Source organism: Mytilus edulis, chromosome 12 (assembly GCF_963676685.1).
Source record: "Mytilus edulis chromosome 12, xbMytEdul2.2, whole genome shotgun sequence".
NCBI lineage: Eukaryota > Metazoa > Mollusca > Bivalvia > Mytilida > Mytilidae > Mytilus > Mytilus edulis.
The window spans coordinates 45,284,923-45,308,076 of NC_092355.1; the positions used below are offsets into that span (position 1 = coordinate 45,284,923).

Consider the following 23,154-nt stretch of genomic DNA (forward strand, 5'->3'; position numbering starts at 1 on the left):
CAGGCTTAAATGGCTGAAACGTCAAATTTGCAAACTTCGTGCAGAAAATTGGCTTACAATGTCATTACAAAAACAGGTTGCCGGTGTGAAATTTGAAACTTGAATTTCCAAAGAATAAGCGTCCAAACCTTGTATGTGTAGTCGTTGAACTCTGGGTTCCCACGTAAAGTTAAAATGTCACTATTTCAAGGAGCATAAACTCACGAAAGCACGAAAAATTCACTAAATTCGCGTTTATTGTTTTGATTTTGACCGCCTGACAACTTTACGGAAATGTCAAAGTAAAGGACTCTGTGACGGGCAACTTATAATATCCGTGTTTTAAAGATTTTAATGATATTAGCCAGTCCAGTTCAAAGTACTATCACGTGGTACAATTCTCATTTACATATTATGAATATTAATTAGCAAAACCACTACTAATTTCTGGCTATGTCACGAATTTTATTGTTTAACGAAAAAAACTTCTATAAAGTTGTATCCAGACTTTGGCAGAACCACGAAATCAAATATCCACGAAAATGCAAGGTGTCCGCAATCCACGAAAATTGGTACCAACGAAAATAAAAGAATCCACAGTATTTTGAATAAAAACAAAAATAAAATTTATAGGTTTATTTTTAGCATGCATTGAAATTATTATTCACAAATTAATATAACTTGAGAATTTATCCACTTAAATCTACCGACTTTTTTCTCCATGGTAAAATGCTGGACCTTCTTCTAGACTTCCTTCTGATAACAAGTTCAAAGTCCAATCTTGAACTTTTATTACTACCACTATAATATCTCGCTACCAATGTTATGAAGAAGAAGACAGAGGCCATGAACAGCGTTGCAGCAGCACAGAAAAATGACATGTCGTAATTTCCAGTTGTATCTCGTATAAACCCTTCAACAATGAAAGTAATAAATAGTTAAAAGTCAATTAATAAAAATGAAATAGCTTATTTAAGATATATGCAAGTCACGGCATCGCTCCATCTTTCAATCTCTTACTCTCTTATACATGTGAGTGTACTTATTAGCGGTACCTTAACAAGCTGCTAAGTGAGCATAACCCAAGTTTTTGATGGGGTTGTGTTGCTCAGGCTTTAGTTTTATGTTGTTGATCGTTGTATTTTTTTTAGATTAATTAACGCATTTAACTATATGTCAAAATTAGCTTGTTTATAATCTATTGTTTATTGTTTCTTTAATGTTGAGTAACCTTTGTTTTTATTATTGTTTGATATGAACATTAAGGATCAGAACATATTATCAATTAATTTAATAAGCAGGTAGGATGACCTGGACGAAGAGCCAGAAATTTTTACTGTCTTCTGATACAACATGGCGTAACGTCGGAACGCGCTGTATTGGTAAAAAGTGTATATGATTGAATCATAAGGTGACATTTTTTTTTTAAAATCTATTCAAATTATAGTTAATGCAAATAAAAAGCAATTTTCAATCAAATACAAAGAGATATCATATAGGCGTTACCAAATGCAACGGCTATCGAAACTTATGTTAATTCAATCAACGTTATCCAATTGCATATGTATATGAATCAAAAGGGATGTAAGAATGCGACAATGATATAGCAACCTAATATAACATAAAAACAAAATACATCAGACAGGCATCTTACGGTGTTCAACAGTAGATTGATGTGATACAATATAATAATCTCTACCTCTCACATAGTCCGTAATCAAAACTCATTGGGATTGCTATTTTCAAGGATTCGCATTCAGCATCAAATTAGAAACATATTTAATTTAGTAATAAAACTTAACTTATGGCATTTAAAAATGACCCTTCAGTGAAATATGAGTATTAACCTTGAAAACTCTTACCTGATATAGGTCCAGCTGCGGCATTCATTATTCCAGAACATGTCATAGACATTCCAAGAGCAGCTGAATAATTTTCCTCTCCAGCAAGTTTGATGATAGAAATTCCAAGGACAGTAACCATTCCACCTAAACCAATACCATATAAACAAGCAACAAGTATAAATGATGTATAGGACGGAGGCACTAAAGGAAATATGGCAATTGCTATAGCACCAACTAATGCACTGAAAGCTGGAATCGATATTACACTTACATGAGGTATTTGCTTGAGGATACCCGGTACGAACCTAAATAATGTACTAGTTACGTTCATATATAAATAAATACTAACAGCCTCACTTCTAGAGAGTCCGTTCAACTGATAGAAATCAATGAAAAATATCAGTACTGAATTGAAAGCTGCCACAACCAATGCTTGTGCAAAAATATAGCACATAAATAGTTTATTCTTGAATAGATGTTTTAGAAGTTGAAACATGTGTTTGTTGTCATTTTTGTCCTTGTCAATTGTTTCATATATTCGGCGTATTTCAGAAGCACTAAATGACACACGTTTTAGACTTTTAGTGTCATTTATTGGCAAATTACTAGTTTTTACTAAACCATTTTCATCGGGTGAGTTACAGTTTTTACAGATCGAATTAATAGCTTTAGAAGATCTTTCGGATATTGCATCGCTAGGTTTGTGTTTTATTCTACTTGTTGGTTTATAAAACAAACAAGAGTTAACAATCAAATGTAGCATCATTCCTCCAATAATCAGAAGAGTTCCTCTCCAGCTGTACTCTTGAATAAGTTTTTCAAGTAGAATCGGTAAAACTGAAGCTCCTACACCTCCTCCACTTGATATAAAGGCAAGAGCCATCAGTCTTTGTTTTCCTTCAAAATGTAAACCTACACTTGTAGAGGCAGATATGTAGGACAAGGAAAATCCAATTCCTGTAATAACAATATCAAAGTCTTGAAGAGAAAACTATTCACTTTAAGATATTCCATAGTATTATAAGAATTAACTCTATTGTGTTTCCATGAAGTGATTAGAAGTCTGTAAAATATCAAACAAATTTGTTGTCGAATCGTGCCAATCGATAGTCAGACAAATAAAGCTTTTTATTTTTAATTATTTTTTAAACCATTTTGGTCCCAGCAGCAAAGGTAGTATGCTTGATTTGTTATTTTTGATTTCGAGAAATATAATTTTGGCATAACAAAAATATGTGGATTGTAGTGACATTCATGCTTTGGTCGTGGATGGTTATCTCAGTAAACTAGTTGCGATGCGTACCGTTTTACTAGTTCACATATCGAGTGAAGACATATATTATTCCAATACAGGATAAAGGTAATTACCGCTATTTTACGAAATTTTCCTATCATCTTACTGTCTGGTAATTTTCTTTCTCAGCGGAGTCGAGTGATATCAAGTTATCGCTAGAAACTAAGGGAGCACGTGTCGTTGCTAATGCAATTGACATGAAATTGACCACGTCGGCATAGGTAAAATAGTGATAATAATATTATAATCGGTCATCTCAACTCGATTGTTTTCTCGCTTTCACCGTACCGGCTCAAGCAAGAAAAAAACCACTCTTTGAGATGATCAAAGATAATCTATAAGCACTTCCAATGAACAGATTTTCATAACTTCATTCAGTCTGCATTTTTAAGAGACCGTTTAAAGCAGTTATATAAATATTTAGTCTTCTCTCCATTATATGTGATAGTCTAGCGTTGTTGTTTGTAGTAGATATATTCATTACTTACCAGAGACAATCCCAACAAAGATAACGAGGAAGAAGATGGAAGTAGCAACAAATGAGATCGATAAACCTGCAGCGGCCAAGATTCCACCTACTATACCACATCTAAATGCACCATATTTTGTAACAATGATTCCTGAGATACAACCTGAAAATAAGAGGAAAATATCTGTTCATCAATATCTTTGATCATTTTGTGTATTTACTCCGAGAAATCTAATTTTATAAAGCAACAACTGCATTATTTTTTTTAAGCTTTCGTGACAATATACATATTATAAAAACTCCTAACCGAATGAATAGAAGTCAAATGCTCAGAAATGTCATGTCATGAAAATATCAACAATGTAAACGAGTAATCTATTGAAATTCTTGTAAACATATCATTTGCAGTTATACAAAATATGATTATAGACTCATCTCCGTTACTTTTGGTACTTGTAATTGTATATTTTTTTTATCCCACATTTTAAAAAATGACATTCAAAACATAATAAGATAGATGGTGCATATTGTTGGCACTTGTAATTTTCAATAAAAAAAAAACATATCATAGATATCAGAACTAAAATTTTGTATTTATGTAAGATACAAAAGACTCATTTTTAGAAAAGCTAAGGATTTTCTTACCCCAGGAGTAGATAACCTTAGCCGTATTTGGCAAAATGTTTTGGAATTTTGGGTTCCAATGCTCTTCAACTTTTGTATTTGTTTGGCTTTAACTGTTTTGAACTGAGCGTCACTGATGAGTCTTAGGTAGACGAAACGCGCGTCTGGCGTATTAAATTATAATCCTGGTACCTTTGATAACTATTTACACCATTGGGTCGATGCCACTGCTGTGGACGTTTCGTCCCCGAGGGTATCACCAGCCCAGTAGTCAGCACTCCGGTGTTGACATGGATATCAATTATATGGTCATTTTTATAAATTTCCTGTTTACAAAACTTTGAATTTTTCGAAAAACTAAGGATTTTCTTACCCCAGGAGTAGATAACCTTAGCCGTATTTGGCACAACTTTTTGGAATTTTGGGTTCCAATGCTCATCAACTTTTGTATTTGTTTGGCTTTAACTGTTTTGATCTGAGCGTCACTGATCAGTCTTATGTAGACCAAACGAGCGTACCTTTGATAACTATCATCAGTGACGCACAAATGAAAAAAAAAAATGAAAATAAAATAAAAAGGCCAAATAAAGTACGAACTTGAAGAGCATTGAGGTCCAAAAAATCCTAAAAGTGTTGTCAAATACAGCTAACGTATATTTCTAATAATTATTAATAAAGTTCTTTATATTTCTTTGTTATAAAAAACTATTTAGGGAGCTTTATTAATCCATTATTAAGACTCAAAACATCATCGTTGCCGAATACATAATTCATTTGAAAGGCTACCCGAATCGACTAGACGTACACGGAAATATTTGCTACTGGTCTTTACTCAAACAACGATTCACTCATAAATGCCTTATTAAAAAAAAGTGTGAGGTAAATGGTATTGTTTGTCTAGTATCTCAGATATGTTAAAATACAGTTACAAATAAAAAAATAATAAAATAAACACCTCCTTTTGTTAAACACTTCTTGGAGAAGAAATATCATTTGAAAGAATCTGAAAAGATAAAAATGTAGTGATCCTTAACATCTCAATCCCTTTTCTTCGTCTAAGCACGCTGCTACAGCCTACGTTTTTTCATGCGTAATCGAGACATCTTTAGTATCTTTTAACTACTGCAAATCGTCAAAATGGCTTTCATAAAGGAGCAACCACTTAACTTCAAAAAGGGGGAGGGGTATATTTTTTTTCTGAGTCGGAATGTTCTTCGCGCGAACGTTTTTATTCAGTTTTTCGATGCCAGCAATCAAATATCTTTTTTTTCCAATATTTAACACTGTAATGTATAGGGAATCTCTGAATTCAGAATAATTTTTTTATCATCTCTATGACAAATTCTATGTACAGGTAATTAAACAAGGTTTTCTTGGAGTTCGGTATTTTACTTGTTACACTTCTTGGTCACAAAAACACTACTGCATAAAAACGACAATGAATTTTTATGCAAAGATTGTTTTTGTGCCCAATGTGTAGATAATAGTTCCTGTTTATTCAAAACAACAATCCTTCAACATAAACAACGTACCTCCAATTAAAAACAAACCAGTACACACAGACTGCACTAATGCTGTTTCTGAATTTGATTTTTCAAATTCTTGTAACCATTCTACATAAAGTACAGACATATTAAAAGGAAACCCAGTAGCTATTCCAATAGTTGTGAATGCAGCTATTAGTACGATCCATTTTTTATGATATTTTCCTCCCGGTGGTTTATCCGCAGACTGAATTGTTGCCTCCTCATTTTCGTTGGATGAAGGTAAAACTGAAAAGCTTTGGTCTTGCACTGCTTCCGATAGAGACACATTATCAAAGTGACTCGTCAAATTGTTCTCACTAAGTTAGAAAAGAAAGTTATATTGTAATCAATGCATCATCTGACTACCTTATAGTTATTTTGATGTAAATAAGCAGCTTTGGTTTTCTTTCAAAGGATCTTTTAATAATTAGAAGCATTTTGTATTTTCATGCAATTTATTATAACATATTGCCCTATAATTCATTTTCAAATAAACATATTTGAAAAATATTGTGACTTTCTTGTTATTTACATGAGTAATTGAAATGCACAATGAAAAGGTGAAAAAGGACCAAAATTTTCTAATATATTTTCTACTCTGTAAAAGCAACTCTGTGTGAACAGTTTGAATAATTCACATGCATTAAAAAAGTAAAAAACACAAAAAAAACAGAACTCCAAGGAAAATTCTAAACGTAAAGTCCGAAAGCACATGGCAAAATCAAAAACTCAAACACTCAAACGAATGGACAAAAAATTTCATATTCCAAACATGGAACAGGCATTTTTTTTATTGATGAAATGATGGAATAATCTTGTTTTTATATGCAAATTCTTAAAGCGCAGAGGTTTTGCTAGCCACTAGGTTCAACACAGCATTTTTCTTAAAACTGTATTGTACCAAGTCAGGAATATGGCAGTCGTTACCCGATACTTCGTTTCTATGTATGTTGCATTGTTGTTTGTATTTTTGTTGCATTTCTTTGTTCTCTTATTGTGTTTATTTCCTCTTGAAGATGATGCGTTCCCCTCGGTTTTAGTTTGTTGTCCGGTTTCGTTTTCTCTCAATCGATTTATTCTTATCTTTTATCATAGTTATTGTGAAGATCTCACTAGATCAGCCTTTAGCAGAACTTGTTTTATACTGTTGTGTCAGCTCACTAATTCGACATAAAGTTATATTAAAAATAAGTTTTACCTGTCATTACTGTTGTCGCTTCCCGTCGGACATCCAATCGTAAATATTTTCGGGCATACCACATTATTTATTTTATTTGACATTTCATCGTTTTCTACATAAATACCAGATTGTTCATGCTCTTTGATTTCAATAGATATTTCCATCTTTTGCCTAACCTCCTCCATAACATTTTTATTGAGTTCCATGACTTTGTCTCCATACTTCTGTATCACCATTTCGCTTCTATCTAAGTATTTGAATTCACTGAACAAAATTTTTGATGTCGTGATTGTACATAAATCTAACATAGATATATTATAACATACGTATATTTAGTAGCACGTACATGTAACAGAAGAAAATATTTTGTAGTGGCCTTGACATGTTTTTCTTTTACTAACTGTAAATATCATCATTTCAATGTCATTAAGATTTTGTATATCTCAGATAAATCGTTAATACTTCAACAAAAAACGTTTGCAATTGAGTTTATTATATATAAATATATGTTGGTTCGCATGTCCTAAAATATATTATGCATTGGCTTCAACAACATTTTCTGTTGTCGATCAGTTTGAAAATAGACATTAAATTTTCATAAACATATGTGGTATCGTGTTCTCGGAAATCATGTCCTCGGAAATCAGTACTACGCTTGATAGACGCAGTTTGGAATCGCTACTCTTAGCATGTCAGCCTTAAAGTGTCCTATCCTCATACTGAGCTATACTGGATATTTCAAAACGATCGGAACCGATACTCGTATCTCATCCACCTTAAATGGTTCTATCCTAATACTGCACTATACTGGCTTGTTCTAAACGATCGGAACCGATACTCGTATCTCATCCAACAAAAGGGTTCTATCCTAATACTGCACTATACTGGCTTGTTCTAAACGATCGGAACCGATACTCGTATCTCATCCACCTTAAAGGGTTCTACCCTAGTGCTGGCTTGTTCTAAACGATCGGAACCGATACTCGTATCCTATCCACCTTAAAGGCTTCTTTCCTAATACTGCGCTCTAATACTGGCTTGTTCTAAACGATCGGAACCGATACTCGTATCTCATCCCCCTTACAGGTTCTATCCTAATACTGCGCTATACTGGCTTGTTCTAAACGTTCGGAACCGATACTCATATCTCATCCACCTTAAAGGGTTCTATCTTAATACTGCGCTATACTAGCTTGTTCTAAACGATCGGGAACCGATGCGCGTAGCATATCCCCATTGAATGGTTGCATCCACAAACGGGCTTGATTAAAAACGTTTGGAACTGCTACTCGTAGTATGATAGCCTTAAATTGTTCCATCCGCATACTGCGTTTACTGGCTTAAACGAAGCTTGAACGAAAAGATCGGAACTGCTACTTGTAACTTTATAGCATGAAGGGTTCTATCTGCATACTGAGTTTATTGGCTTGAGTGGAAAGAGAATAATCTTGTTCAAATTCGATGTCGATAACTTATTGATTTGCACGAAATATAAAGTTGACCTAAGACGATTTTTCTATCAGGCAATAGTTGATTCGCATGTTTGTTGTCTGGAGTTTAGCTGATGACTGATTTGTCAACAACGTGTGTTATGCGTAAAGAAATAAGAATTAATCGTATATCATGACGTCATTTTGAAAAATATATATATTCTGTTATCCAACTATTTTAAAATCACAAATTTATATCACCTTATCTTCGTTTTCCTTGACATTTAAAAAAATCCCTGACCATCCATACCTATCTTTAAATTGAGATCATTATCTATGTTATAATAAATCAAATCGAGCATCAATGAAAGCTCTAATTTAAGAGTGGTGCAAATAAAGCTGCTTAAGATCAGCTAGAGTGCTTTTAATTATAATTAAGATATACAATGTCACAAATACAGCCAATCTCAGATCTTTATATGAACAATGACAGTGTAGGTCGGTTGATAACTTAACTTCAAAATAACCAACTTCAATTTACACACTTTACAATTCAATTTCTATGTATGCAATAATATTCCAGAAGCAATTGCATATTAATCATAGATATCCCAGTTTATACGATGTTTCGGAAATTAAATATTATTTTTTCTTGAAAGATGGTATGGCTAACGAGTCATATCTGAAAGTATTACGTACGCCCTGATGATTTGGTTGACCGTGATTTATTTGACCATGATTTGGTTGATTTGTATTTCATTTGACACATTTGACCACGGTCAACCAAATCATGAGGGCGTACGTAATACTTTCAGATATGACTCGTTAGCCATACCATCTTTCAAGAAATAATAATATTTAATTTCTTATAAAAAAAAAAAGGAGAATACATATGTATACATGTATATGGTCAAATGTGACCGTGATTTATTTGACCATGATTTGGTTGATTTGTATTCCATTTGACACATTTGACCATATACATGTATACATATGTATTCTCCTTTTGAATTGGTTATAGGTATTCCTATGGGCACCAATTGCTCCCCTATAATAGCAGACTTGTCCTTGTACTATTATAAATGAAAGTGTATGACCAAACTCAGTAAAGACTCAGCGAAGTTGCATTTTAAAATTGATAAGTTCAACAACACTTAGTTATTGTTATCTTGATAGTCGTTAGTTGTCTCGTTTGAATTGTTTAACATTTGTCAATGCGGGGCCTTTTATAGCGGAATATGCGGTATGTGCTTTTCTTATTGTTGACAGCCGTACAGTGACCGACAGTTATAAATTGCTGTGTCATTTGGTCACTTAAAGAGAGTTGTTTCAATGACAATCAACCAACAACTTCTTATTTTTATGTTAGAACCTGTCACAAAGATCTTTTATTTAAATAAAATATTGCAATTATCTTTAATTGAATATTTTAATTGAAAAAACTAAGTATGATAGAAGTGTATGTCCATGAAACAAATTCCGATAAATTATCAACATCAGTTAATTGCGGTTTCTTCATCTTGACGGTTAATCAAAAGTCTATAAGAATAAACAAAGCACATCCCACCTTACTGCAATGTTTTATTAAATTCATTAAGAATGTACACCTCTGAGGAGCCAAAAATTTCTAGAATTAAACTTTTTTTCTTAAATTTTAAAACCTGATTTTTGGGTTAATAAGACTGTAACAAAACAATTGGTGAAGAAAAAATCATATGGTGGTGCACTTCTTTTTTTTTGTTACGGCCCTTTGAAAATGCCCAATTTTGATAATTTTCCCGATTTTCATCGATTTTTACCTATTTTTGGGCCATAATCGTGAAAAAATTAAAATTCCACAATTAAACTTTTCTTCATACTTTCTATTAAGATGAAGTGGACCGATCTGAATAAATATTACTTACAAAAACTATAGGTAGGTGTTAATATAAGACAGTTTTATCATATTTTGATGCTTTTTAGTGTAAAATTTACCATGCTGTCAATTTTGTATTTTTGTAATTTTTCTCAGTTTTAAGAACAAAATGCATATAATTTCAACTTTTTTGTTATAAATGATTGAAAGAATACATATCTAAGAAATTTGAAAAGATCAAAATGATATGGGATGTACACGATTATAATAAAATCATTTTTTGTATCCCTCACCCATTTTCTCAAAATTTTGGCTAAAAATACTGACTTGATTGGTCGTAAAATTTGAAAACTGGATTACTCAAAAACCATTCATTGTAAATACACAATTTTTTCGCAGATTTATGTTTGATTATGATATTTTTTAAATTCTTTGATATTTTCCACTTCTGTCACATGTTTTGAAAATTATTTAAGAACGAGATTTCAACGAGACTGAACGAGACTGAAATGTCAGAAGAATACATCATTAAATGATAAGACTATTACACATTCTTTCCAGTACCAAAAGGATAGACACCAATACTTACTTTATCAAACTAAACCATTGTCTCATTGGCAATCATACCACATCTTCTTTTTTATACTTCCCATAATTTCCATCAGTTGTCCAGTAAAAGCCTATTGTCAATGCAACTTGATACAAACAGAAAGGAGGTCGAGATCTTCAATTGAAGAGGAATGAGATCTTAATGAGAAAGGGCTGAGATATAAAAAAAAAAAACAACTAACTAACCCCGCAACATTTTTATGTCGTGTCAGCTGGAATCCCTTTATGTTTTTTTTGAGAATTTAAATGTTAAGTTTATTTCAGATCCAGGTCACTCTAGAGCCTGCCATATTGTGTGAACACCTGTTTGTTGATAAAAACTAGGTATGTTTTTCATTATTGGTGTCATATGATTGCTGTCTTATTGAGGTGATGATACTTTTTATTCGATCACATACAATCATTTTGAGACAAAAGCTTATTATAGGGCAAACAGTATTTTTTTTTCTTCATTTTTTTCCTTTTTTTTTATCTTTTCGTTACTACATTTATTATATAGGCATATTTAAGCGTAAAAACAAAACCTTTTAAGTCATGGTTTAATACATTGTAGTCCAAGTCCAAGATTAAAAGCAAATATTTGTAAAATTAATACACTTTTGCTTTTTAAAGTAATACTTTTTGAAAATTTTCACATTAAAATCAAAAGTACCTTATTTGATTCAATGAATTCAAAATTGTTTCTACAATTGAGTATAGAACATAACTTACCAAGAATTGCACAAACCGTTACTGGCTTAACTTACTCACTCAAGACAAGTCGGATCTATTCTTGGTAAATTAAAATCAAAGTTATTATCCTGTGCGGTTTCAACTAGACAAGGTATGTTTCAGAGAAGGTTTATCATCCTTAGGTCGACTTAAAAGATATTTATATTGAGCATAAACAACATTAACTTTTCGTGTTACTGGGGTTTTTTTTTAATTTCTACAACGCTTCAACTAATTAAGAAACATTCAGACTGATCAAGTAATTCAAACTTATATCAGGAGGCAATGCATACATGTTTTAGACAGCATGTATATTTTTTTTCAAGTATTTTTCTATTTACTGATGTCCACTGATTGCTTCTTCCATGGCAAAATGCTTGATCTTCTCCATGATTTTTGTCTAATGACAATTTCAAAGTTGAGTTCAGATGATTTGGGTCGATTCGCAAAGAATCTAATAAACATTATAGTGACGAAGACAATACAGGCAACAAATGCGGTCGCAGCTGAACAGAAAAATGACATATCATAATTTCCAGTTGAATCTCGGATTAATCCTACAAAAAAAACTTTCATTGAGTTTAGATCCAAAACGTAAGAAATCATAAAACACTATATTTTAAGAACAACTATAAACTTGGATCCTTGTCCAAATGCTTACAAAAGATAATACAACTCAAATTATACAGACATGCAGTTCTAATTAAGAAAATGTATGTGCGAATTAAGGTGGTACCTAACACTACAGGGAGATAACTCTGTTAAATCAGCTTAACGTTTTAATTACGTTGTGTTGTTAAGGGAATATTAAGCTTCTCAATGATCACAATTGTTGTTTGTCAAACTGCTATGTAACCAGTGTAATTTTTCTGACAAAACGGTTGGTTCAAAATTTTTGAAATTTTTATATACTTGTTTTAGGGTCAAAGTAAATACTTTGTCAAAATTATACGAAAATTAAACGAGTCAAATTAATTTTAGTGAAAGTGTTGGGTACCACCTTAATAGAGATTCCCTCTGGTACGATTCGTCATCTATTCGGATATTTTACCAATTATATTTGTTTGTTTCATCATACATCGTTGTCAATAAAAAATACAATGCGACTGTCATACAAGTGAAAGGTTTAGCTAGCTTTAGACCAGATGTTAATCGCCATTTTCTCCATAAGGAAATGTCTGTTCCAAGTCAGGAATATAACAGTTATTATCCATTCGTTTGCTGTGTTTAGCTTTTGATTTTGCCGTTTGATTGTGGATTGTGGATTATACGTTTTGAATTTTCCTCAGATTTTGGTTTTTTTTTATTTTCATTTTTTCTACTACAGTTTTATTCAGTATACATAACACATGCCATTTCATTTTGCTTACAAATTAATGATAAATTGATATTGCACAAAACTCCACCAATTAATGAATATAATACTAACATTTTCGTTTAACTTAAACACCAATGATAATTTTGCTTATATTGTTTGACTTTCTTTCAATGCTTTTTTCTAGGGAATGAACCGGTCTAACGTGTACGCATGGATTGAAGAAAAAATATCAGAAATCGATCTTAAAAATTAATTGAAACACACCAGATACAGGTCCAGCAACTGCATTCAGTATCCCCGAAAATGTCATAGAAATCCCAAGTGCAACAGAATAATTCTCTGGTCCAGCTAGTTTTACAATCGATATTCCAAGGACTGCAAACATTCCACCTCTGCCGCAGCCGTACATAAATGCAACGAGCAAATTTGCAATGTACGATGACCCAACCAATGGAAACAACCCCATTGATGAAGCACCCAATAAAGCACAAAATACTGGAATTGCTATTACACTTACGTGCGGTATTTGCTTAAGCAGACCTGTTACAAACCTAAACACAGTACTCATCACATTCATATAAAAATAGATACTGACAGCATCTGTTCTAGTCAAACCTTTGAACTTAAAAAAGTCAATGTAAAATATCATTATAGAATTATATGCCGCCAAACACATAGCTTGCGCAAAAATGTAAGAAATAAATAATTTATTTTTTAATAAACCTGTCAAAATATCAAAAATGCCCTTTCTTTCCGAATTATCGGCTTCCTTATGCACTCGTCGTATTTCTGATTTACTAATTGATGCACACGTTGAACTTTGTGTTGCATTTGTAGCCAATGGATGTTGAATTTTATTCTCAGTAATAACTAAACTGTCGTTATTTGATACATAAGATATCGTGGATTTTCCATGAGATACATCACTTTTTCTGCGTCTTATCTGAAATGATGGCTTCGTAAATAGGCACGCATTAGCTATTAAATTAGTGGTTATTCCCCCTAAAACTAACAGAGCGCCCCTCCAATTATATTGTCCAATAAATTCGTCTAGTATTATTGGTACAATGGCAGCTCCAACTCCTCCACCTGTTGAAACTAGAGCTAAAGCCATAAGTCTTTGCTTCCCATCAAAATACAACCCAACACTTGTTGATGCTGATATGAATGACAAAGACAGTCCAAATCCTGAAAAAAATAAAGTGAGTTTAAATGTGTTTCGAGAAATATAGTTATACGTTGGGAAATATGATTTTAAAAAAATAAACTTTTCCAGGCTGGAAATTAATAATGTGTTCCAAAAGTAAATTTTAAGATATGTAATTGGTACATGTTGTACATGCTGAAAGACACCAAAGAAACATTCAAACTCAAAAGTCGAAAATAAACTGACATCGCCATTCCTAAAAATGAAAGTGTCCACAAAAGACAACAAACCAAACTAAATACTGACCAATACGAACCCATCAAAAACTAGTGGTGATTTCAGATGTTCTGGACGGGTTGTCGGATCCTGGTACACATGCTGCTCACGTCGTGCTGCTAACGTGAGTGGAAACTTGCTGATAAATTTAAATCAGGTCAAATTTGACCTGATTGTGAAACATATTCCATAATGGTAAACCAACTCGTGTTGATGTCTGTAATATTTACGAAACGGTTATTTCAACTTCACCACTTACAACTCTTGATTTAATACCGCCCTTGTAAGTGGCAAACTTCTATTAAGAAAACCCGTTATAAAATACAAGCCCCGGAATATCGTGTCAATTGAAAGTTATAGAAATGGAAAGTTCAATGTTGCAAAGTTTATATCCCCTCTTGTCGTGCAGTTTTGTTTTCAACCCACCCTCAATGACAATTTCTAGATGTAAGTCAAGATATGAAACAAACTGTTTTTATTTGCTGCATCCTTAATCTAGTTCGATAGGTGAAATACGTTCAAAAAAGTCACCAAATTGTGAACAATTAAGTAAGAAAACATCATAGCAGAATAGTATACTACTTATTTCTTTTCTTTCTCCTTAAGTTTCTTCGTAAAGTCAGCCTCATATGAACAAAGGAACAAGTCGAAAAAAAGGCAGGGCTCAATTGGTATTCCGACTGTTTGAAGATGAGTGCGTCCTTCTAACGTAACAAATATTTTGTCAGTCCAGGGATCAAGCATCTTGATAATGCCCGTTTAAGAGAATGTTTTTCAGTGCAGTTTGAAGCTCCAGCAATATAACGTTGTTTGTAAAGACACGTATGTAGTTTATGCATCCAAAAACAGTGACAGAAGATCCAAGTGTATCATCTTTGGTTTAAATTCCAAAAAGGACCAAAGAACAGACCTATGATTTTTCAGGATTTCCTCCTTGATAAATGACATGGAAGCATATGATCATATGATGACTTTCCAAGTGAATTGAAAATACCTAATTCATTTGTCAAGCAGCATGTGTAATTCTATTTACATACAAAAACAACGATGTTTGGGGGATTATCTGCGGGAACAACAATATAATTGTCATGAAGGTAAGCAAGGTATTTTGCAATATTTGTGTCTTAAAAGATTGATATATATATAGACTAATAGGTAGTAGTTTCGTTTTGATACTGACTATATCATGTGGAATATCTTGGCGAGCCCGTTCCTGTCAGGTTCATGTATCAACTACACATCAATTATAACGGTACATCTATGCATTTGTAATTAGACATTCAATAATTCAAAAGTATCGCGTATCTATGTGATTTGTGCTTTCTTCATCTTTCTATATCTGTTTTGTGTGAACTTATCCAATGAAATTTCAGAAAAATTATATGAAATGTTTTACTTTACAATTGAAGTTAATTATTAACTCAACAATTCCTGTCACATAGATCATTTACTGTACTTTCATCTTCATCATTAAATTAAATAATCATTAAAGCTTTGTGTTTTTTACCACTGAAGTTGAAACAAAAAAACGTACAGATGCATTTGTATAATAAAAAATGTAAGAACTTGGTGCACGGAAGTCTAAGTTCATTCATTCTCATCACGGTAAAAATGGTTTTATTTCGAGTCAACATTAATTTTGTAGTTCACGTTTCGTCTCCATACGGGCGATCAAGAAGATTATCTTTTAATTGATATTATATATTCATCTTTACATGACTTTTGATTTGTAAGCTAGTTTCGAATCCGTCTTAATCACATGTATCCTTTTAATATTTCCTCGGTGTCTTTATATTCATGTATGTAAGATATATTCTTCAAACCAACAAGTCAAAGATGACAACTTACCTGTTACGATTCCAACGGACAATACCAGGAAGTATATAGAAGTAGCAAAATATGAGATGGCTAACCCTGCTGCTGCTACTATACCGCCTGCTATACCACATCTACATGGACCAAACTTTGTTACAATAATTCCATTGATAGATCCTTAAATGGTTAATTTAAATGTTAAATTAATGAAAATGATAAAACAATCGTGTAAAAGGTAATTAAGCAGTGTCAATATTTAAATTCAAAATGTATTTCTTAATAGAAAGTTTTCATGTTTTACCAAATGTGTACAAACAATTAATTAAACATGCGCGACAAGTGTAATACAATTTTCCACGATTACTCCATAACAAATGTCCTCGGTTAAAAAAAATGATACACATGGAACACAACTATGTAAGCAAGAAATAGTCAGTTAGATTCAAGACTGCAGTCCAACTTCAGGAACTTTAAAGTTTAGACATTAAAAAAATTACAGTCAATAAACAATATCATTGTATAAATCAAGATTTGTGAGTAATTCATAATTAACTAATGTTAATGTGTCATTACGATCAAAACCACTCCTGCACAAAGAATTCAGAAAAATCATTTTTAATGAAAATGTTCAATACTTAGTTTAAGTACCGCTTGTTGACAATTTGATAGAATAAATTAAAGAAATGGCTAACTTAAGTAAACTTTCTGTGGACTTGTTAAATAATGCATTTAAATCCTTGATCTTATATGATTAACACAAGGGATTTTATCAATCTTACCTCCAAGGCTGAATATACCGGTACAAATTGACTGTACTAACGCTGTTTCTGAATTAGATTTTTTAAATTCGTCTAACCATTCTACATACAGGACTGACATATTAAACGGAAAACCAGTAGACATGACAACGGACATGAATGCCATTATCAGCACCATCCATTTCTTCATTTTGTTAACAGATCCAGCTGACAGTTGTGAATGCCCTTTATCTTTTGCACAATGTAAACGGTTAGTAGAATACCTTTCCTTTCAAATTGTCAAATGAGAAGTTGTGAGGCCTTCATTAATAGCATTAATCTTTCTGATGAATATTCAAATGCACTTTGTACACACATTTTACTGAAACCATTATGTTAAGTCAATAGATAATTAATGTGTAAGGGCATTGGGTGTCCGTAATGTTTAAAATAAAACATCCTTACATTATTTGTGTTTGGGCTTAATATCGCCAAATATAGAGATTGTAATTTTTCGTTAAATTGTGTTTGTATTCAATCGTTTGTGTTTTCTTTGTAAAGCATTTGAAATTCGTCTATGCTTAGAACTATTTTCTCATATATATGTAGATATGTTGTATTAATTATATACGTACAGTGAATATTTTTTATTCTGAATAACATATGGTTATATCAGTATTTTTTATTTAAATTCTTTGATTCAAACAAACTTTTAACTTAATATTTTTCAGACGATGTTTGTACAATTTAATGAGTATTAATGAATCAATTTACCGTTTTCGGAACCAAAGCACTAAAAAGCATTGTTTGAGAAAATTGTACAAAAACGATTAGGGTTATTAGCAATGAGGGCCAGTAACTTCATGAATTTCCATCAATTAAACAATATTTCAAACAAACAATCGTTTTGAATTTATATTTTGTAAACACTTTCGAAAGAATATGTAAAATAATTAATACCTTTCATTTGCAATTTTGTCAAAATTGTCCCTCGAATAATCGATTGTTAATATTTTTGACTTTGTGACATTTTCCACCCCATGCTTTGTTTCTTCCTCCATTTTAAAAGGTGTCGAGTTTGAATATCATGACTTTTTCCCGGTGTTATAAAAGTTGACGTGATGTACATGAAAAATCGTTTCGGGCTAAAATATAGAATGTCGTGATAATGCATACACGAGTGCAAATATATTCAAATTTTCCGTTTCGTTTTAGTGGACAAGTTGACATTAATACCATCCAATTGTAGAATGTAATTTGATGACTAGTTTGATTAAATCATCTCCGACATGCATCAAATTATACGCCTGGTATTTTCGATAACTATTTACACCACTGTTCGATGCCACTAGTTGTGTACGAGGGTTTCACCAGTACAGTAGTCAGCACTTCTGTGTTGACATAAATATTAATTGTATGGTCAATTTTATAAATTTTCTGTTTGCAAAAGTATGAATTATTCGAAATACTAAGGATTTTCTTATCCCAGCCAGATAACCGTAGCTGTATTTGGCACAACTTTTGGGAATTTTGGGTCATCAATGCTCTTCATCTTTGTTTGGCTTTCTTCACTATTTTGACATGAATGCACTGGTGATTTTTTCTGTAAACGAAACACGCGACTGGCGTAATAAATTATTAGCCTTATACTTTTCATAACTATTAGCATGTCGTAATGTTTTATTGTAATATTAATTGGTGTATTTCTCTATCCTGAATGGTGTTTATTTTCATTTATTTGTTGTGTTGTTCTGTCATGTGAAGGTGTCATTTTGGTGTTACATTTAACATTGCCATGAAAGCGGGAGGTTTGGCTAGCCATAAAATCAGGTTCAACCCAACATTTTTTTCTTAAAATGTCCTGTACCAAGTCAGGAAATTTTAATTGTTATCTTATAGTTCGTTTCTGTGTGTGATGGATTGTCGTTGGGTTTTTTGTTACACTTTTTCTGCTGTTATGTTGTTTTCCTCTTATATTTGATTGTTTACCTCAGTTTTAGTTTGTAACCCGGATTTGTATTTGATTTATGACTTTCGAACATTTTGCATATCATAGTATGACAAGTGCACATCATATTATGACAAGTGCACATCATATTATGACAAGTGCACCTTATATTATGACAAGTGCACATCATATAAAGGTAAATGCAAATCATATAATGAAAGTGATATAACAAGACAGCTGATCGTGTGCATTACTCGACTAAAAAGCAAATCAAAGTCACAAATAAGAAATGAGGGAATCTCATCAACACCAAAAGGAGCGTGATCATATGTTCCGAAAAGGATACCGATTCTCATGTATGCAACACCAAAGGCTCAACACTAAGTCACAATAATGCAATTTGGAATAGTCAACAATTGGTCAAATTACAGATAAGACGCCTATTCTTGTATCTAAACATCTAAGACTGTCTTTGGTGTTTTTAGACAAAGATAATTCGTAACGGGCTATCAATTCTAGATGATGACCGTAAAACTTTGTGTACTGTCGATCTTAACTGTGCTACCTCATAATTCTGTTGTGAAAATTTATATGTGTCCGCAGCCTACACATTCTAACGACGTTTGTAACGTAAAAAGATTGAACTATTTAAACGCTATTTAAATGATAAATCAGATGGTATGTTACAACTGACAAATAGGAGTTGACAGGTTCAAATTATCACGTTCGTCATAGACTCTTCTTTGAAGTTCATCTGTGTCAATATATAGTGAAAGAGAGACATATTATCTGTCTAGTGGAGTAAAAGTGAAATAAATCAATGTTTTAATTGATAAATAAACTCATCATAGATACCAGAATTAAATTTTGTATTTTTTCCAGACGATCATTCTTTTCTAATTTTGAGCAATGTTGGCATCAAAGTTGCATTATCCTTCACAATAATATATCTGCACATTTCCCCGGGATAATTATTTCTTAATCGTGTGTCTGGTTATTCATGATATTTCTGATGATCATTACAACAGAAAATGAGATTGAAGCAACGACAATAACAATTAAGGTATAGAAAAATATGACATCATAATTACCGTGACGTCATGTATGTAGCCTTGAACGACAGAGTTGTGAAACCAATCATCATAGATATACAATGTTTCAAGTTTTGTCCGCTAGAAGCTTTCCGTCAACAAAATACACATCAACAATACTTCGAATCAAACAAGTTAGATAAACCAATTTAAGTTCAAAATTGAGGACTCGAAATTCCAAAAGGTTTTGTCAAATTCAGTTGAGAAAAATTATTATGAGGTAGAAAATTTAATGTATGTAAAAGATACCTTGTATTTGTTGATAAATAAAAGAAACAGAAAGCATCCATGAACGGTGAGATTCGTGTCATTTATAAATGTGAAATCTTTTAAAACAATGTGTTCGGATTGCTTTGAGATAACTGATTGTTGGATAACAAACTATATGTTTTTGTGTCAGATGGTAGAAATAAATTTGTTTGTATTATAAATTTAATGAACCCTAATGGACAGTTCCTCGTCACAATTTTAATAGTCGTCAGCTTTTAACAAAATTACGTGTAAGTGATCATAATTTGGAAATTGAATTAGGACGTTATAAAAAAAATCAAAGAGAACACAGACTGTGCAAAGTTTGTAAAATTTTAGATGATGAGGAACACTTTTTCCTTCATTGCCAAATTAACAGTAATGTAAGACATTCCCTTATAAATGCAATTAAAACCCATTATCCTAATTTTAACCAGCTTGACTCAAACTCTTAACTTAAAACTATTCTAGATCCCAATAAAGATATTTTGTCTAGTGTTGTAGACTATATAAAGCAATCTATGGAATTGCGAAAATAAGGTCCACATTGGTCAATTATTATATACATCTATATATAGATATATGTTATTAATATCAACTTCACTTTTTAAAAAACATTTATCATGTATAGTTATGTTTCTTGTCACTTGAGTATACAATGTACTATGTTTGCATTTTAACCCGTCAGGGTTTCATGTTTTTTGCAATAAAGATTATTTATTATACATAAAAAAGTTTGCAAAATGGTGACGTGTTCGACTTCCATTGAACCATTGAGTTTGGGTACCCTCTCACACTGATACTACAATTTTCCTTCAGGTGTGGGTATATTTGGATAATTCGAGTAATTTACGTACAAAAAAATGTGTGTTAGGCAGCACAGAACGTCATGGAAACGCACTTATCAAGGAGCTAAAACACTTCATCGTTGATATGTCAGAAGGTGGATTTTAGAGTAACTTACAGTCTGATAGGGATATCTAGCTGAAATTAATCAAAGGAAAGGGAACTCTTTATTAGAGAAGGTAAAACAGGCCAAGTTTGTTTATATGAATTGTTTACATCTGTTACTATGGGCTTTAAAAGTTTAATGCACCTTACACAGTAACATGTGCGTGTGTATAGTTAATTATAGAATATAAGCTTAGAGATATTTGTGAATTGTTAAAGTAAAGAAAACTTTCACAAAGCAGTCGATGTTGGTGATGCGCTACATGTGGATCTTTTTGTGCATGAGCATTAATTCTGCCGGAAAAAAATACACTTATGATAAAAAAAAAAAACATGACTTTTCAATGATATATTTGCTCGCGGCAACAGTTTTATTTTTGTTTAAGGGAGGGGGAATGGTTAAAATGGGCAATAATGACATCGAAAGGAGGAATCCGAGTACAATTTTGTTTATGTACAGGCGTGTTTTGTTTTGGAAACGTATAAAAAATACTGCTGAGCAAGGACGTCTTTACATTTAGAAATAATAATAAACAAATATACGTCATCAAACGTAAAACAGAAAAACATGACCTGTATGTATTTTTCAAAACAAACAAAATTTCTAAATACGAAAAAGACTACCATGTTAAATGTATCGGTGTTTTAAGTTTCTAGTGCAGTTATCTCGATACATATGAATGAAAGCATCAATGTATTTCGTACATTTATCTAGTCAAAACTTTTACTAAATTTTATCATCGGTATAAAGACATCATTCGTAAATATAGCTCAACATGCAGACTTTTTATACGTTCAGGTATTTCACATCCAATTTTTTATGGAAATATTCTTTATAAAGCACAAAGGTGTCAGTATTCACCTCAGAAACTTACAAAACCTTTAAATAGACTGATTAAGAAGGGATATAATTACTGATTAAGAAGGGATATAATTACGATACTGTTGTCAAGTCATTAAAGATTGCATATTTTGGCGTTAATATTGAGTCACTGATAAGGTCTTTGCGTCGGAACTAAAGACATTTATTCTAAAAACAGTTGTTGGCATGACACGGGTTATGTTCTTCTCATATATGCTATGATGGTATGATACTAAACCCCTAACGGGAAGGATTGTGCCTGATGTTCATATGAAGAAATCATAATATTTCAGTCAGTTTAATTGAAGTCTGGAGCTGGCATGTCAGTTAACTGCTAGTAGTCTGTTGTTATTTATGTATTATTGTCATTTTGTTTATTTTCTTTGGTTACATCTTTTGACATCAGACTCGGACTTCTCTTGAACTGAATTTTAATGTGCGTATTGTTATGCGTTTATTTTTCTACATTGGTTAGAGGTATAGGGGGAGGGTTGAGATCTCACAAACATGTTTAACCCCGCCGCATTTTTGCGCCTGTCCCAAGTCAGGAGCCTCTGGCCTTTGTTAGTCTTGTATTATTTTTATATTAGTTTCTTGTGTACAATTTGGAAATTAGTATGGCGTTCATTATCACTGAACTAGTATATATTTGTTTAGGGGCCAGCTGAAGGACGCCTCCGGGTGCGGGAATTTCTCGCTACATTGAAGACCTGTTGGTGACCTTCTGCTGTTGTTTTTTATTTGGTCGGGTTGTTGTCTCTTTGACACATTCCCCATTTCCATTCTCAATTTTATGTTTCAAATAAGATATTTGAGGGTGTATAGTACGGGGGTATTTATTATGGTTCCTAAAACGGGGTTCGTATTATGTATGACTACATTGTCTCGAGACCTTTTTTCAGGCCGAATTCCGGTCAAGAAACCAGTTGGCCTGGAGGAAAATATTTTCGTAGCATAAACTTTATTGTTATGTTTTATATGTATTTGTACCTTCTCGTAACTGGTTTGTAATGATATATGCAAAATAAAATCATTTAAATGCTTTAACACGGTAAGCAATTTAACTTACAGATGTGTTTTAATATAAAAGTAAAAAAATAAAAGAATTGAAGAAGGCTTGATGTACAGGAATTTATCGTCGGTTGATGACAACTGGATGGGGTTTTTAATGATTTATATATGATTGGTGTTTTGATGACGGATCAACCACAAATCATTTATATACACACTAGTTTTCAA

At 32.3% G+C, this 23,154-nt stretch overlaps 2 protein-coding genes across 2 annotated transcripts; both read right to left on the reverse strand.

The window, feature by feature from the left end:
* Positions 1-600: 600 nt before the first annotated feature.
* Positions 601-7,186, reverse strand: LOC139498581 (monocarboxylate transporter 2-like). The gene is made up of 5 exons (XM_071287029.1): positions 6,935-7,186; positions 5,743-6,053; positions 3,606-3,749; positions 1,842-2,780; positions 601-892 (listed from the first exon to the last, which is right to left on the reverse strand). Exons 1-5 carry the CDS (start codon positions 7,150-7,152, stop codon positions 669-671), a joined length of 1,836 nt encoding a protein of 611 aa, XP_071143130.1. The 5' UTR covers positions 7,153-7,186; the 3' UTR covers positions 601-668.
* Positions 7,187-11,551: 4,365 nt separating this feature from the next.
* LOC139497119 (monocarboxylate transporter 9-like) lies at positions 11,552-17,247 on the reverse strand. Its single transcript, XM_071285204.1, has 4 exons — positions 16,857-17,247; positions 16,111-16,254; positions 13,104-14,027; positions 11,552-12,078 (listed from the first exon to the last, which is right to left on the reverse strand). Exons 1-4 carry the CDS (start codon positions 17,023-17,025, stop codon positions 11,855-11,857), a joined length of 1,461 nt encoding a protein of 486 aa, XP_071141305.1. The 5' UTR covers positions 17,026-17,247; the 3' UTR covers positions 11,552-11,854.
* Positions 17,248-23,154: the final 5,907 nt, after the last annotated feature.

Excerpts from the sequence above, each read along its gene's own strand:
- LOC139498581 (XM_071287029.1), bottom strand. The coding sequence starts at position 7,152 with ATGGTGATACAGAAGTATGGAGACAAAGTCATGGAACTCAATAAAAAT. Across the intron at positions 6,054-6,934 it reads AGCGACAACAGTAATGACAG|TGAGAACAATTTGACGAGTC; the intron begins GTAAAACTTATT and ends TTTCTAACTTAG. Across the intron at positions 2,781-3,605 it reads CTTTGTTGGGATTGTCTCTG|GAATTGGATTTTCCTTGTCC; the intron begins GTAAGTAATGAA and ends TTGTTATTACAG.
- LOC139497119 (XM_071285204.1), bottom strand. The coding sequence starts at position 17,025 with ATGAAGAAATGGATGGTGCTGATAATGGCATTCATGTCCGTTGTCATG. Across the intron at positions 16,255-16,856 it reads CGGTATATTCAGCCTTGGAG|GATCTATCAATGGAATTATT; the intron begins GTAAGATTGATA and ends TAACCATTTAAG. Across the intron at positions 14,028-16,110 it reads GTCCGTTGGAATCGTAACAG|GATTTGGACTGTCTTTGTCA; the intron begins GTAAGTTGTCAT and ends TATTTTTTTCAG.